This window comes from Penicillium chrysogenum, assembly GCF_028827035.1.
Source record: "Penicillium chrysogenum strain IBT 35668 chromosome Unknown utg000004l_segment0_segment0, whole genome shotgun sequence".
NCBI lineage: Eukaryota > Fungi > Ascomycota > Eurotiomycetes > Eurotiales > Aspergillaceae > Penicillium > Penicillium chrysogenum.
This window is the reverse complement of record NW_026622752.1, coordinates 5,508,970-5,524,048: the sequence shown is the minus strand read 5'-3', so window position 1 is coordinate 5,524,048 and position 15,079 is coordinate 5,508,970. Positions and strand designations below refer to the sequence as shown.

At 50.5% G+C, this 15,079-nt stretch overlaps 6 protein-coding genes across 6 annotated transcripts; 2 read left to right on the top strand and 4 right to left on the bottom strand.

Moving 5' to 3' along the window:
* Nucleotides 1–1,339: 1,339 nt before the first annotated feature.
* N7489_008032 (uncharacterized protein) lies at nt 1,340–2,281 on the bottom strand (the record flags this gene model as incomplete). Its single annotated transcript, XM_056713782.1, has 4 exons — nt 1,340–1,493; nt 1,543–1,620; nt 1,677–2,101; nt 2,162–2,281. 4 exons carry the CDS (start codon nt 2,279–2,281, stop codon nt 1,340–1,342), a joined length of 777 nt encoding a protein of 258 aa, XP_056567497.1.
* Nucleotides 2,282–3,334: 1,053 nt separating this feature from the next.
* On the bottom strand, nt 3,335–5,013 carry N7489_008031 (uncharacterized protein; the record flags this gene model as incomplete). The annotated part of the gene is made up of 8 exons (XM_056713781.1): nt 3,335–3,739; nt 3,784–3,977; nt 4,046–4,126; nt 4,176–4,257; nt 4,310–4,441; nt 4,497–4,622; nt 4,676–4,757; nt 4,814–5,013. 8 exons carry the CDS (start codon nt 5,011–5,013, stop codon nt 3,335–3,337), a joined length of 1,302 nt encoding a protein of 433 aa, XP_056567496.1.
* Nucleotides 5,014–6,012: 999 nt separating this feature from the next.
* On the top strand, nt 6,013–7,550 carry N7489_008030 (uncharacterized protein; the record flags this gene model as incomplete). Its single annotated transcript, XM_056713780.1, has 3 exons — nt 6,013–6,488; nt 6,556–6,917; nt 7,027–7,550. 3 exons carry the CDS (start codon nt 6,013–6,015, stop codon nt 7,548–7,550), a joined length of 1,362 nt encoding a protein of 453 aa, XP_056567495.1.
* Nucleotides 7,551–7,885: 335 nt separating this feature from the next.
* Nucleotides 7,886–9,770, bottom strand: N7489_008029 (uncharacterized protein; the record flags this gene model as incomplete). The annotated part of the gene is made up of 3 exons (XM_056713779.1): nt 7,886–8,407; nt 8,508–8,681; nt 8,781–9,770. 3 exons carry the CDS (start codon nt 9,768–9,770, stop codon nt 7,886–7,888), a joined length of 1,686 nt encoding a protein of 561 aa, XP_056567494.1.
* Nucleotides 9,771–11,055: 1,285 nt separating this feature from the next.
* N7489_008028 (uncharacterized protein) lies at nt 11,056–12,186 on the top strand (the record flags this gene model as incomplete). The annotated part of the gene is made up of 1 exon (XM_056713778.1): nt 11,056–12,186. The coding sequence occupies one exon, from the start codon at nt 11,056–11,058 to the stop codon at nt 12,184–12,186; it is 1,131 nt and encodes a 376-aa protein (XP_056567493.1).
* A 586-nt stretch (nt 12,187–12,772) lies between these two features.
* N7489_008027 (uncharacterized protein) lies at nt 12,773–14,419 on the bottom strand (the record flags this gene model as incomplete). Its single annotated transcript, XM_056713777.1, has 1 exon — nt 12,773–14,419. The coding sequence occupies one exon, from the start codon at nt 14,417–14,419 to the stop codon at nt 12,773–12,775; it is 1,647 nt and encodes a 548-aa protein (XP_056567492.1).
* Between the last annotated feature and the right edge of the window lie 660 nt (nt 14,420–15,079).

Here is a 15,079-nt window from a genome sequence, read left to right as displayed (position 1 = left end):
ACATCAACCATGAAGTTGGGATCCTTCAGATCTGGAGCCAGGCTCTGGATAAAGACCTGGCAGCGGGGATTATCCCGGACTGCCTTCACGAAGAAGTTAAGCACCATGTTGGCCGGCATCTCTGTGTCCCGCTGTTGCAGTTCGAAAAGGGCTTCTTTGAAACGACGAACAAATTCTTGCGGATTGTTATTGTTCTTGTATTTGTACTGGATATTGTCCAGGACTTCGAACCGCTTGAAGTTGCCCTGCCATGATGGTGATCCATATTCAGCGCGGAGAAGCTCGAGCGTCTCACGGGCGTTCTCCACATTCTGGATGTGTGAGGCAGGGATGGTGTCGAGGGTACTGAAGATCAAGTTACAGCATCGAGTATTCGCAAGGTCCCACTCGTAAAGAAGAACCCGATGCTTCTCGAGAATCTCCTTGTTCTTTAGCTTCTGTTCTTTGACAAGTTCTCTGACTAAGGCGTCAGAGATAGTAACATTGGGGTCACTAGATGAACTAGCGGCCGTGTGCAGAGCAAGCTCACGCACAACCTCGACAGACTCATCAAAAAGCTCCGGGGAGGGAGGCTTCTGTGCAATTCCCTCGATTATCTCGATGTAGATCTTGTTGTTTACTTTTAGCGCCATATACAACCGATGTTGCCATTGCGCGAAATTGGATTCCCCTTCAGCTTGGGGACGATCCTTGAAATGTATTCTTTCTGACTGTCAAAATCGTAAATGGACGACATGATGTCGTCTGGTGTGTGTGTATGGATAAAGGTGACGATGGTTAGGACGGCAGAGGTGACGGTTGAAAAACAAGGTCTCGAACGGTCAGGAGAAGAGGTCTGGATCCGCGAACGGTCTTTTGGCGGTCGGCGTGAAATGGTCCCAACGGCCTTTTTGACGGTGGTAAACGATGCAGAAGGATGCAAAATAGATGAAATCTAGATGCAGATGAAAAGTGAGCTCTGATTGGTCGAATTAGAAATACTCGGGAAGTGGGGTGAGTGAAGATCGGAGACCCCGATCCTATTGGAAAAGTGAGTCCACACAGTCTTGGCGCGACGCAAAGACGCCAGAAAAACGGGGATTTGAAGCTTGCGGTTAGACAGAGGCTTCAAAGACAGGCGCCCATAACCTGATAGAGATGATCTACGATAAAAGGTAGATGTCTCTGGAAAAATGGGATGGTTGCATGGAGAAAGGAAGAAACTATCTAGATACTACCTAGCTAGCTAATGTGTAGGGAGCAAGCGGGGTCACGTGATCCCCAAGTGTATACTGTTTCCTAGCATAGCAAAAGCAAAGATAAATGTGAGGCTACACGGAACATTCTACTTCCTCCTTAGTTACCATTTCCAGCGTGAAGTATCCTTATCCCAGTCTCTCCATCTGACTGGAACATCCGGTAAAGCAAGCTCAAAAGTCGCGACATGTTGTGCAGGCTCAGCCAAACGTCTGGGTGGACCCTCCATGGTCTCGCTAAAGCGACCGATGAAGTAGCTATATTGAATCAGTAAGTAAGTAAGCTAAGATAACGTGGTTCGCATACCATGTTTGGGTGTCTCGGTGCCAAACTAGACTTCTTGCCCTAGGCATGCCCGGGTACCACCCATGCTCCTTTAGCTTTCTAACATTAATAATAATTAGATTCAGTGATAGAGAGAGGAGGAATATCGAACTTACGCAAGAGCGTTAAGAAAGGACGCACGGACTTGGTCTCTTTCATAGTTTTTGAGACCCCAAAACGGACCAGCGCCGTCACGATCGCCAAGGCGTAGCCCCGGAACAATTTCCCAAACAAACCTTATGATGAACCCACCCGGAACTAGCCCTGAGCGATCCTGAGTACCGATCTTGTATCCGAGGAGCTTTGGTGTGATATTTGAGCCCTTTTCGGTTAGATCGAGCAGGGAAGCTAATTCTTCCGGGGTCCATGACATGGCTTGTTGGCCTCTGGTGTCCGCATCATCCATTTCAGTTGTTCGATGGGGAACTTGAATATAGACTCGCATAAAGGCTTCCGTTGCACGTCGTTGAGGATCACAACATAGGAATTTAGCCGAGGCGAAAGAATGGAAGCCATATGCCCTATTTTGTTCCACGGTGGCCTACGAGTTATGCTCGTTCAGATTCTCGAGGATCCTGTAATGGGACGAGAGGGGTCATACCTGATCGTCATACTCATTCAGCTTCTCAAGAATTTCCCACCGGGAAGAGAGTGGTTTATCAAAAGTGATAATAGTTCCAGGGTCGGTGCCCTTGCGGAACCAGGGCAACGAGGATGTCATTCGAGCGGCGTTGGATGGGTGAGAGTCGATTGGAAGGTGGATCGAAGCCTAAAGTAGAGTGAGGCTCTTATGTGGGTCTTATGTGGGCCAAGACGGGATCCGGAGGCGGTAGGTTCGGCAGAACTTCCATACATATAGTGGGAGAAAATCATTCTCATTATATGTCAAAGCGAGCTGAATCTGTAGCTAACTAAGTTATACAGCATTGAATTGTATAACAATATTAACCCTCCACTTGTGTGCGCTCACTAAGGCTTGGTCCAGTGCGAAACCTCACTTGCCTAAGGCATCGAGAGTATGCAACCCCAGCAAACCTCTCGGGAGCACAGTATTTACGTGTCGTGTGAAGATACGTGATATAGCGTGTGCACGTACGAGACGCTCACGCTCCTGGATTGCTCTCGGAATATCTTTTCCCGAGAACATGTTTAAGTGGTAAAGGAATTCAAAGAAAATTATGACAGAGCAAGAGAAGGCCCCCGGGGCTTGAATTTATGTATTTTTCTTAGGACGGACATAGGATTACAGCACGTTGACCCTATCATCCAAGTCCTAGTCTCAACACTTCTCACCCATACCGCCTGCACTCACCCTAGAGTACCGCTTAAGTGCTGAGGGCAAATTGAGTATTGACTGTGCGGAATATGTGGCTTGAGTACGGCTGAGCGGACGGGAAGCCCTATTTTCCATTTTCCACACCCTATAGGTATGCATCAAGCTTTACATGTAATACCATTATAGCTTTGAATTGAATAGTTATGAGAATAGTGAGAAGGTAAAGTGCGTAATAGGTAGGATGGGAATCAAACTCCATAGCAAGTTTAACGATATTTTTGCTTAGACCTTAGGCACGACCTTAGCCCCAGGAAATAATTAGAGTAGGTACTATCTTCAGGGGGAGTTATATGCGACATATGAATATGGAATAGCTCATGAGATAGATCTCGCTTAATCGGACCTACTCTACTTCTTTCTCTTTCTTATTCCCCCAAATAATTCAGATTGACCCCTGGCCGGTGTATACTTCGCACTAGGTAGGTAGCATCCTACAAACTAGAAAAACCTCTTCGTTACATCCTGCCCCGCCCTCAACGCATATTCCACCAACTCAAACATATTAAACCCACTGGCATAATACGTCCCTTTCTGCCCCTGCAGCGCCTCAAAAAGCTCATAGTATCCCTCCCGCAGCTGCTGGGAGTCATAATGCGGAAAGTAGTCGTTCTCTTGGAACGCCAGCACGTTCTCATCACTCACTGCCCCAGCAAACACACCCGCATCCCTCGGGTCCTTGTTGAACGCCGACAGGGTGCTCTTCAGTCGTGCGTACGCCTCATCCCGCGTCAAGCTCCCGCGGTACGGGCCCCACGACGATGTAATGGCAATGTCGAGATCGCCGTGTAGCTTTGTGAACACGACGGGGTCGCCCGTTGCGTCGGGGGAAGGCCCGGGTGGGCGCTTGCCGCGCCGAAGGTCATGGCGTGGGGCGTGGAGAGGCGCACGGCGCCGGAGTAGAAGCTGTGGGTGCCCACCTGTGTGAAGACCTCACGTTCCTCGTCGGTTACATCGAGGCCAGCGTTTTGGAGTGAGGACAGAGTTGGCGGAAAGGCGAGTATCAGTGCTGCGCAGGACTGGGTCTTGGGCGTGCTGTCGCTCGAAGTCTGGTATGTGATTATGGGTGACTCGCCAGTGCGGTCTGTCGATCACCCTGGGGTCAATAATTCCGCGCTTCTTGTGTGGGGGGAGTCAGTGGAGTGTACTGACCGATCCGTGAGATGGTCGTGTCCAGGTGGATTTTTCCGGCGATGAATCTGTCAGCAAATATTTGCAGCGCCCGGTGGAAGTCTACTACATTTAGTACATTATAACGTGTCCTATTTGCTACATAACTCACCTGCAATCTCGATCATGCTGCCTTGTTGGACTTTGAGGAGCGTCATCAGCACCGACGGGGTCAGGTATTGCAGCATGTACACCTGGGCAGTTAGCACGGATCAAGCAAGGTCGTCGTTGCAGTGAGAAACGTACAATTGGCACTTGGCGATAATCCCCGTAGCCGTATGCGACCATGGACTGCACAAACGCTGCCTGCAGAGTTTGGTATCCATTGCGCGCCAGCCACTCAGCTGCTGGAATGGTCAGCTCGGTGGGAATGCCATGCTACATGTTGCAATCAGTTGCCGCCCAGGTAACGATACAATTCCACTTTACTCACTGGATACCCCGGGGCGATGTTGTAGAGGACAAAGTTCTTGTTCCACCAGTCCACGTATCTCCGCACCTCTTGCATAAAGAGTTGCATCGCCTGCGGGGGAGAGGCTGTTTCGCCCAAATTGACCCGCTGGAGGCATTGTACTGCCACTTCTCGCCGGAGACAAAGGGGACAGAATTTACTCCAGTCTTTAGAAGCAGCTTGATCGATTCCCGGTATGTCGGCGGTGTGAAGATTAGCGCTCCAAGGGGACTGAAAGTGGAGCTGTGTCGGTTCTGTCAGTGGGTGACTCTTCTACCGACTAGAAAGATAGCACGTACTTCTCGTAAACCGCTTGACACTTCCCTCCCACCGCACTCTGCTTCTCAAAGGTAACCGTACGGTACCCCTTGAGCTCCAATTCCGCGGCCGCACTGAGTCCCGCAGGGCCAGCTCCCACAATGCAGACGGGACGATCTGGGTCTCTGGCTATGACGCAAACGCCCAGCGCCAGGAGGACAAATTTCTTGAGGAGCTTCATTCTCAAATGTGTATAACCGATCGAAAGAATGAAGGCTTCCGCACACAAGACAAAAGACCCATGATATTTCTGGCCCCCACGCGAGGAATCCTATATTATCCGGTATTATATATAACCATTGGCCAAAACTTTAGCGTTTTGGGGCTGACAGAGCCTTACAGGCAGCGAAGAGGCAGTACACGAGATTGTTCGCCCCCATGCATGCAGATGCATGCAGATGCAGACGCATATGGCTCATCCGCCACGGGTACAACCGTAAATTGGACGCGGCCCATGCTCCGCCTGTTATTTCTGCAATAATTAATTTAATTTCCCGCCAATTGGGGTTTTGAAAGACGTTTTTGCCTCGTACGGTTACCAGTCAGCGAACGATAATTTGTTGAGCCGCTAGCGGCGCCACTCCGCTGCTGACGGAGCATGGCTGTAGTAAAGCCTGGCCCCCTCTCTACTACTGCACCGGTCTGCATTTTCTGTTCTAGTGTGGCCCCATTTCTACCAGCCACTAGGGTTGTATACAGTAATTGACTCATTGTGCCAATTCAACCCTCTATTGGTCCCTTCTGTAATTAGAATACGATATAATCAGGGCTTCCGATGCGGCCAGGTCAATCACACTATCCTTTGCTATCGTTACTATCTCTAGTGCTGATATCAGCTTAGTGAGGAACCCTGGAATGTTTTAGCGAAACCCACGCGCTCGCAATGTGAGTCCTTGTGCCTATGGGATAAGGCTGATCCAAGCTACGTAGACTAAGATCTTGTCGGACGGGGAGATACGCGTAGGCCGCCCTAACCTAACTCCGAACGTTAGATATAGATATGTGATTTTATAATATCAATTGGCTGGGCGAGATGAAGGCTGGCTGTCTTTGGTTCCACGCATACCAACCGGGCATAAATAGAGGTCAAGGAGAACATCTCCTAGTGACAGCGTAATTGGATCAACTAACCTTCTCTATCTATATACCTCTTCTTGTGGAACCGAATTAATCCGGCAAGATGGCCGCTGCCAGCCAGGGAGATCCATGTTCCAAAAATATCGACCTCTACGGGAATGTCTACGAAGTGCCCGAATTCACCATGAAACAGATATACGCCGCCATCCCGGCCCATTGCTTTCGTCCATCCACCGCTCGCGGTTTGGGATACGTAGCTCGGGACCTTGGCCTACTCGGTAGCCTGGCCTGGATAACATACACCTATACACCTATGATCCCGAGTATCGCCCTTCGCACGGTGGCATACACCCTCTATACCGTGATTGCCGGGATGATCATGACAGGTATCTGGATTCTTGCCCACGAATCCGGCCACGGTGCCTTTTCTCCCTCGAGAAGAATCAACAATCTCGTCGGGTTCGTCTTGCACTCGTTACTGCTAGTCCCGTACTACAGCTGGAAGATTACCCACTCTCATCATCACAAAGCAACGGGCGACCTGCAACGGGATACCGTTTACGTTCCGCACAGTCGGGAGTATGTTCCTACCTCCATATAGTTATTGGTTGTACCCGGCTTGCTTGCTAATGACAAAGCGACACAGATACCTCATCAAATCCACCTTTGGCCAAGACGCCGATTCCCACAGCTTCACCGAACTGACCGAAGATGCCCCTATCGTCACACTCTGGCACTGCCTTCTTTTCCAGATCTTTGGCTGGCCCCTATACATGCTCGACAACTTGAGCGGGCAGAAATGTGCAACCGGATTCCCCCAGCACAGCCATTACTGGTTTGGCCCCGACAGCGGGCTATACAAGGAGTCGGAGCTGTTCTCCGTCTTTCTGAGCGATCTCGGCGTGGCCACCACGTGCATCGGACTATTCCTCGCGGCACAGGCTTCCTCCGTGTGGACGGTTCTCGTCTTCTACGGGATCCCGTATCTATGGTTGAACCAGTGGGTTGGTACGTTCGTTCGTCCCCTTTCACCATCATTCCCATTCTATTCGCCTTTCTTCCAATATACTCAATTTACTTCAACCACATACTGACTTATTGTAATAAAATAACACAGTAGTCATCACCTACCTTCAGCACACAGACCCCACCCTCCCCCACTTCACTCACTCGACCTGGACCTTTGCCCGCGGCGCCTCCGCAACCATCGACCGCAGCTTCTGCCTGGGACCCCTTGATATCGACAAACATATCTTCCACGGAATCGTCGGCACTCATGTCCTACACCACCTCTGCTCCTCCATCCCCTTCTACCATGCCTATGAGGCGACGGATGCGGTGCGCACCGTTATGGGCAAGCATTACCGTGAAGATCGGGACACACCGCTTATGAAGGCGCTATTTCGCAACGTTAGGGATTGCCAGTTTGTCGAGGAGAGTGCGGGGATGGAGGGGAGTGGGGTTTTCTTCTTTCGGAATCTGCATGGACGAGGTGTCAGGCCTAGAGATGTGGTTTCGGGGGAGGGGATGAGTGTTTGGGAGGGGCATTTGCCGGCTTCTTGGGATTTGGATATTAAGAAGAGAAAGGGGGTAGAGAGCGATCGATGGGATTGGAGAGATTTGATGAAAATTGTTTGGTGATTTGGCAGTTGGGGTCCTAGTACTTTTCGTACGGTTATATATTTGTGGTATGAGGTTAGATATGTCATACAGTATTATCGAGTAGACATAAAGTTACTGTCAGGACTGAACAGTCCATTGATATTGCAATAAGGTACTCTTGGTATGATTTAGTGCGGAAATAAGCCCATCTCATCCGAGGCCGTGTAGGAGAGACCGAAGATGAGACGAGATGAGATGATATACCCCCGAGGTCTGTATTTATACCCATGACATCCATAACCGATATACTACCCAATCTGACAAAACGGGCAAACGAAACAAAACAAAGCACCGAGTCAGCCAGATAATAGTCTCTAACCTGACCTCCCTCCCTCCAAATCCCCCTTCCTCTCATCCTTAAAATTTTGCTTCCCTGCCAATCCCCCACTAATAACATCATTCCTGCCCACCAAACTAACCAAGAAGCCCGCAACGGACAACCCCATCATGACATACCACATAGTCGCCAAACTATCCGCATAGACCCCCCGATAAGCCTCCTGAACCGCTTCGGGGAACTTCCGAATAACCTCATACGCCGTCTCTGCCACATTACTCCCCACGAACAACTCATGAGGTATGCGTCCAGCCGTCACAGCAGAATCAACGTCCTTACTCCACTGATTCTGGAAGATGACGCCCCCCAGCCCCACGCCAAAGGCAGTCCCCATACTGCGTGTAAAGACCTGAATGGACGTTGCGATGCCGATGTCGTCGCCATGTTGGCGGGCCTGCACGGCGAAGATGGGCGTTGGAAAGAGGAGGCCGCCGCCCAGAGAGATGAGGACGCGGGGGCCGTATAGCATGGCTTTGCTGGAATCGGGGTGCATTGTTATCTGTGTGTTTTATACCATGTTATTATTCTTATTCTGTTGCTGGAGAGCTTCTATTTGAGAGTGTAGATGCAAAGAGAAGGGAGGCGAGGGAGGTACATACGTTTGTCCCCATTCCGGCTGCGAGGAGAGCCCATCCCACTACGATGATGTATTTAAAGTGCTGGGTGCGTTTGACGAGCATGCTGGCTACGAGGCCTGCGGGGGCGGAGTAGGCGATACAAGTCATTGTCTCCAGAGAGGCGTGGAGGACGGAGTGTTGGAGGGCACCGAGGAACTGGTGTATTAGATAACTGGTGTCAGTCAATGTTGCGGGGTTAAGAGGGGTAGGAATGAGAGAGAAGGAATGAATGAAATGGAGAGGAAGAAGACATACAAACACAATCATGTAATAAGTCACACACCAAAACACCAACCCATGCAGAAAGCTCGTGACAAACCCGACAATCGCAGAGCGATCATTAAAGATCCGCAGCGGCATCATGGGTCTCTTCGATACGCGCCACTGCGTAAAGATAAAGACAGGGAAGAGTACTGCGCCCAGCACCAACGGAACTAGGACAGCGGCCGAACCCCATGGATGCGAAACACCCCCGGACGTCAACCCGACCAGGAACAGTGTCGACGCGCAAGTGAATACACCCAGCCCCACCCAGTCCAACATCCCCAGCTTCTTGACAAATGACGACGTATCCTGCTGCAACTGTAACGCATACAGCAACCCCACGATACAAATCACGCAAACGGGGATATTGATATAAAAGATCCACCGCCAGGTCGTCCTCTCCCCAATGGCACCCCCAATCGGGATCCCGATGTTTGTTCCTAGTGACCACGCAAACGCTGCGATGGCCATGTAGAGACCTCTCTCGCTCATTGTCGATATATCAGATAGGATGACCTGCACCAGCTGGATCATACCTCCTGCGCCGATACCCTGCACCACGCGCGCGCCGATCAGCCATGTAATGGTTTTTGCGGTGGCGCAGAGGATGCTGCCGACAAGGAAGATGGATATCGCGATGAGGATGGGCCACTTGCGGCCAAAGATTTCGCTCGTCGTGCCGTAGAGCGGGATAGTGACTGTTTGCGAGAGGAGGAAGGACGTCCCGACCCAGAAGGACTCGACGCTGCTGCTTTGGAGGTCTTTCGCTATGGCTGCCAGTGCGGAGCCAACTATTACGGCGTCCATGGAGCCGATGACCGTTACGAGAGCCAGGAAGAAGACCGTGAGCTTGAACTTGAGAGACTTTGGTTTCGCCTTCTCGTTTTCATCTTGTGAGGAGGAGATTGGTCTATCCACGCTGTCTTCCTCGTCTGGTTTCCCTTCTAACAGGGAGCTTGTCGCTGGACGTTTGTTGCTCATTGTGGGTTGCTCAGCTCCGCTGGGGTTGGTAGCTATGCCAGACGGTTAGGACTGGAGAATAGAGGTGGAGGGCTCGTGGTCGTTGGACGACAGTTAACATAGGTAGGTTAGTAAACTCTGCGTCGATTTGTTTGCGAGGACACTCGAGGTATGTAGTGACCGACCCCTGTCGGTCCTGCTATTCGTTTATTTGCTACTGCGAGCCATCGCTGGCCCCTCCTTCTCCCGTCATTACCTTTTGTCTGAAGGGCTGCTTCCGTATTCAAGCGTAAGCTAGCACAGAGAGGCCGGTGACTGGCCCTCGCCCCCAGATGGCACTCTCGTCTAGTGCTTACGGGTAATGCCGATACAAGAAGAATATCCACCTATCTGCTGCCATGAAAAAAAAGAAAAACCTTCCCGCAGTGCTGGCCTCTTGGCATCTGACAAGCATGGCTGGTCCTGCCCAACGGCCGTCAACTACCGAATGAGCACTGGAGCCTTGTAAATGTATGCATTAAAACTAACCACGAAATTTTAGTTGGTCTCAATCCAAGTGGAGACAAAATTAGTGGAACTACGGTGCCAAGTACGGTCTGACACATGGTCTGAGCATTGTAGGATGTGCCCCAGGTGAATCGTCTAAAAATATCGGGTTTGGTTAACAAGAGAAGACCCGGTGAGACTGGGGCTAAAAAATGGAGTCAATACTGAGAGGCCAGTCTGTTGGTGGGATCGGTTCCCAAAGCAACAGCCAACAGCCAGTGTGATTTGGCATTGGCTGCCTGTGTCAGAGTACTCTTCTTATCAGTAGCGGGCTGAGACGTTGAAATTATAGATCGGCGTACAGCCCGGTATGCCATAACACAACCTTGCCCTGGAGCCATCCATGGATGACGTGAGACAGAACACGGTCCAGGCCCACTTCGGCCCGGACGGTTCGGGAAGACTCCCCGGTGTGGGCCCGGGGGCCGAGCTAATTGCTGACGCCCCACCGGGAATGACTGACCAATGCATCGTGGATTTTAGGGTGTTGGGGCCAAACCCAATCTCACCACTTTCACCACATTAGTTTCGGCGGATAGTCGGGTAATTATGTAAATATATGAGATGGGGAGAAGTAATATACGAGGATTTGATATGGCTTTTCGCGAGGCTAAATCGAGGCGGGTGGGAGAAGGCTTGGTGCGGCTGGCCTAAAGTTCATAAAACAAAGATCTCGACAAGCCCAACAGAGTAATTATTACGGCTGATGCTGTGACAAATACGTACTAGTCCCCCTACATCCCAACAAATTCATCCATCTATGACAGCCCTCGCCCGACTAACCCTGCTCCGCCAACACCTCGATTCTTCCTTCCACCACCCTCCTCCTCCACCTCCACCACCACCGCCCAGTCCAATGATTGAGGATCCGGACGAGGACAAAATAGTGATGGAAAAGCCTATCCCTCCTCTCCCAAAAGAGCGATTATCTCTCTCCCACCGCATAAATTGTTTCCTCCAACTCTGGCTGCTCAAATCCCTCGCGACCCTCTATTTCCTCTACCTCCGCCTTGTCAACTCCCCTCAACCAGGCACCCAACCAACTCTCACTAAGCGCTATGCCTGCCGTCCGACCTTGGAAACACGCGTCTTCTACCCGCGTTCCTACAACCCCGCCCAGCGCCAATTGCTCCCACTCTACCTGAATGTCCATGGCGGCGGCTTCGTGATGTGCGACGCCAGCGTTGACGACACCTTCTGTAGCGCCTGGGCCAATCGCACCGGAATGCTAGTTGTCAGCCTTAACTACCGCAAGGCGCCGCTTTACCCGTTCCCAACCGCGACCTTTGATGTTGCCGAGGTCGCTAGGTGCGTGCTAGCAGATAACACTCTCCCAATTGACCACTCGCGCATCGCCATCGGCGGCTTCAGCGCAGGCGGGAACCTCGCGCTATCCGCCTCGCAACTCCCCGGTCTAAAAGGCCTGATCAAAGCGGCGGTTATATACTACCCTATCGTGGATTTCGGCCACCCTCCTAATGAAAAGCTGGATGCGAGACCGTATAAAGGTGGTCCGACAGATAATCTGGAAAGGACCTCCTGGTGGCTGGACTGGGGGTATGTGAGTGTAGGGCAGAACCGGAGGGATCCACTGCTCAGCCCAGTGTATGCGGGGAAGGATGAGCTGCCGCCATGGATTTATATGATTGGTGCACAGTGGGATATGCTCCGGTTAGAGACGCAGCAGATGATTCATGGGTTGGCCGGGTTGGAGGATAGAGTCGGGGTTGAGCAGGAGGAGGACTTTGAGGTGGGCAGGTATAAGTGGACGTTGGCGAGGGGATGTCCGCATGGATTTACTCATGCGGACCCACGGAAGAAGGGGGGAATAGTAGGAGGAAGAGGGAGGAGATTGCGCGGGGGATTTATGAGGAGGCGCATGCGTGGTTGACAAAGGCTCAGGTTCTTTCCTAGGTACCGCATCTACCTAGGGTTTTTGAAGATTTTCCTCATAGATTTGTTGGTTTGATTAAATGGAGTAGGGCACATGCTGCAAAGTGTACTGTAACTATTTCGAACCTAGTGGCTCTTTTTATGGTAAGGGCCTTTTCTCGTGACAGGAGCCATGATGTGAGATGAGATTGCGTGTTAGTTTATCCCATTATAAACATTTTACACGTTAGCTGGAATGCTGAAAAACACAAATTAGGGAGACCGGGACACCAAGTTTCGTGCTCACGGCAAGAGATATATTCGGAGAATTAATTCTAGCCTTGAACAACAATAAGTAACGTACCGTGTAACTACTACTCGGAGAATTTATCTAGCCTTCACCTCAGGTAAATGATAAACAGTGTAGTTAGTTCCAGTGCCCTATACGTACCGCGCCTTATTACGCACAAATTATCTCTTGGAAGAGACATGCCTTAGTGGGATGCTATCTCCGCCGTAGACAACGAATGCAGAGCAGATAAATATTTCTTTCAAGATATTTGAGAAAGTCGGCCTCGAAAATGCCGTGGTGCTATTTTGATTAACTATTCGTACAATTGGCCTTGTATTACTTCCTCTAGGGGTCTAGAGGCAGTTCCTGCATGTCTGACTCCCTCGGGCCCATCTCTTGCTGCCCCTTTATCTCCCCAAAACAGGTCAAGATGCCATACATCAATCAGGTTAACCAATGTCTGGATGTGTCCAAAGGTAGCGGGTTGCTCACCCCCAGGCCGCCGAAAACAAACGTAAGTCACAAAAGCACTCAGGAGAAACGAACCAATGCTAAGATACAGGAGTGGCGGAGGCCGCAGAAAAATACCCCAGTTGTACGCATACGAAATGGCATTCCCGAAGAGCCAATGTAGGACAACCTTCAAAAGAAACACCATAACAGCAAGCCAGCTGGTCGCGGCACGAATCAGCGCGTTTGATCGCAGGTTTCTCCTAATAGTTTGCGCGTTTGGTCGCAGGTCTCCCCTGATGGTTTGCGCATAACACTTGCGCCAGGTATCTTCGTCCCGGCTGACGGCGATGATGAGGTCCGCGCAGTGGAGAGCTAGAGTTAAAATACCCTGCAAAATGGCAAAGACAATCCAAAGACCTGCATAGATGCGCGGGCTGTATTCCACAATAATAGCAGCACTCATTGGGGCGCTACCACTATCTCGAAGTAGGTTCCAGTTAGTGCCAAGATACACGTTACACCCATTGCACCTTTCGTCCGAGCCTTTGAAATACTTGTCCCTTTCAACAAGTACCACTTGCACAATGATGAAAATCAATAAAAGGATCCACGTAACAAGCCAGTTATAAGACATGACCCATCGGGCCTCGCTGTGAGACTTCCAAATAGATTGCTGTTGTGGCTGAGTTTGTCGCGGTGCGGTGGGAATCTCTGCATCATGGACACTCATCATACAGCGACCGGCAACTCTGGTCCGAGAGCCAGTAGAAATGCTGGCCCAAGCAGTGTCCAACGGATTTGTTGACCAGGTAGGAACTGAAATATCGAAGAATTGCCATGTTGTTAGAGCGGCCTGACCCAGAAATCCTACACCCAGACAGCTCAGACTGGGAGTGGAAAGGACCACCATATCACCACATCCTTGCTCCTTATCCTGTCCTACACCAGAGACATTGTTGCAAAAACTTTCAGTCGGCGACGTAGCAATCATAAGAGATGCACCGGCGTATGTCATGATGAGGAAGACCGCATGGAGGAAGTTAGAAACCTTGCCTAGACACGCATGTTTATCTGATGCCGTAAATATACGCAAATTCGAGTTGAAAGCCAATCGATCGCAGAGTGTCCATCGCAAAGTCGTCGAGTGAATCAGCCCCATACCCTCCACCAATAAGGTCACAATCGTGTTGACAAGCAAGGGCAGCAGTTCGCCCGCGACGGAAGAAATGTTTAATTGCGGCCAATTGTGATATCTTTGTGTGGTGTTTTTCGATGCCACAGAAATAGTAGGCTTCAGTATATTCCCAGATCCAAACACCACACAAATAATGCCGAATATCCAGGACGCAGTTAGTCCGGCGATAGCGAGCATGCGAGTGGTCGGGGCGCGGTCGAATGATTCATCTGCGGCGACATCCACAGAACCACTCTCTGCTGCAGATGAGAGTTGGATCAGATTTCTGTCACCAGACACGCGATGGTACTGAAACCATTTCCTTGCATTCATGAGGAATGAGACAATACAAGTGGCCAAATCAACTGGGGGAACGGGGAAGGGGTTAATTTAGAAATTCGTGCTCAAGGTTTCCCTTCAGGGTGTTTGGGGAGGTCCCAGTACATAAGGTTCCTGAAAAAGGGTTATGGGGTTTACGCCCCACCCGCTCAGCCTCGCGATAGAAGGTGAACATTTTGTGATGCCTGCAGTGCCAAGTCTGGGGTTGTCCAATAGCTGCCAAAGAGCCATACGAGAGGAGGCTCTACCGCCACGAGTACGGACGACGAGAGGGATCACCGTCATATAACTCTCTTATTGGTTCACATTGCTAGCAGTAATTTAAACCCACTCTCACTTACAAAAATCGACCTCGGGATGATGTAGTTACTAGTGATGTATATATTGCACAAGTGTTGCCTGTGGAATTTTTATGACATGGTCCATGGACCTACACAAGAAGTTCCAATTCAGCATTTTCCTTTTGTAAAAATTTTTGCTGGCAGCTTGAATAATGTCGTCGCGTCCGCGGAGGCATATCCAAAAGACACATCGCTCATAATAACTATAAGCGCGTGCTCTTTTATATCAAACGACCTGTCCGAGTTGACAACGAACGTGCCCCAAGGCCCGAGCCGGATAGATTCCAGGGGGAGGGTCTTCGTCAGGAACACA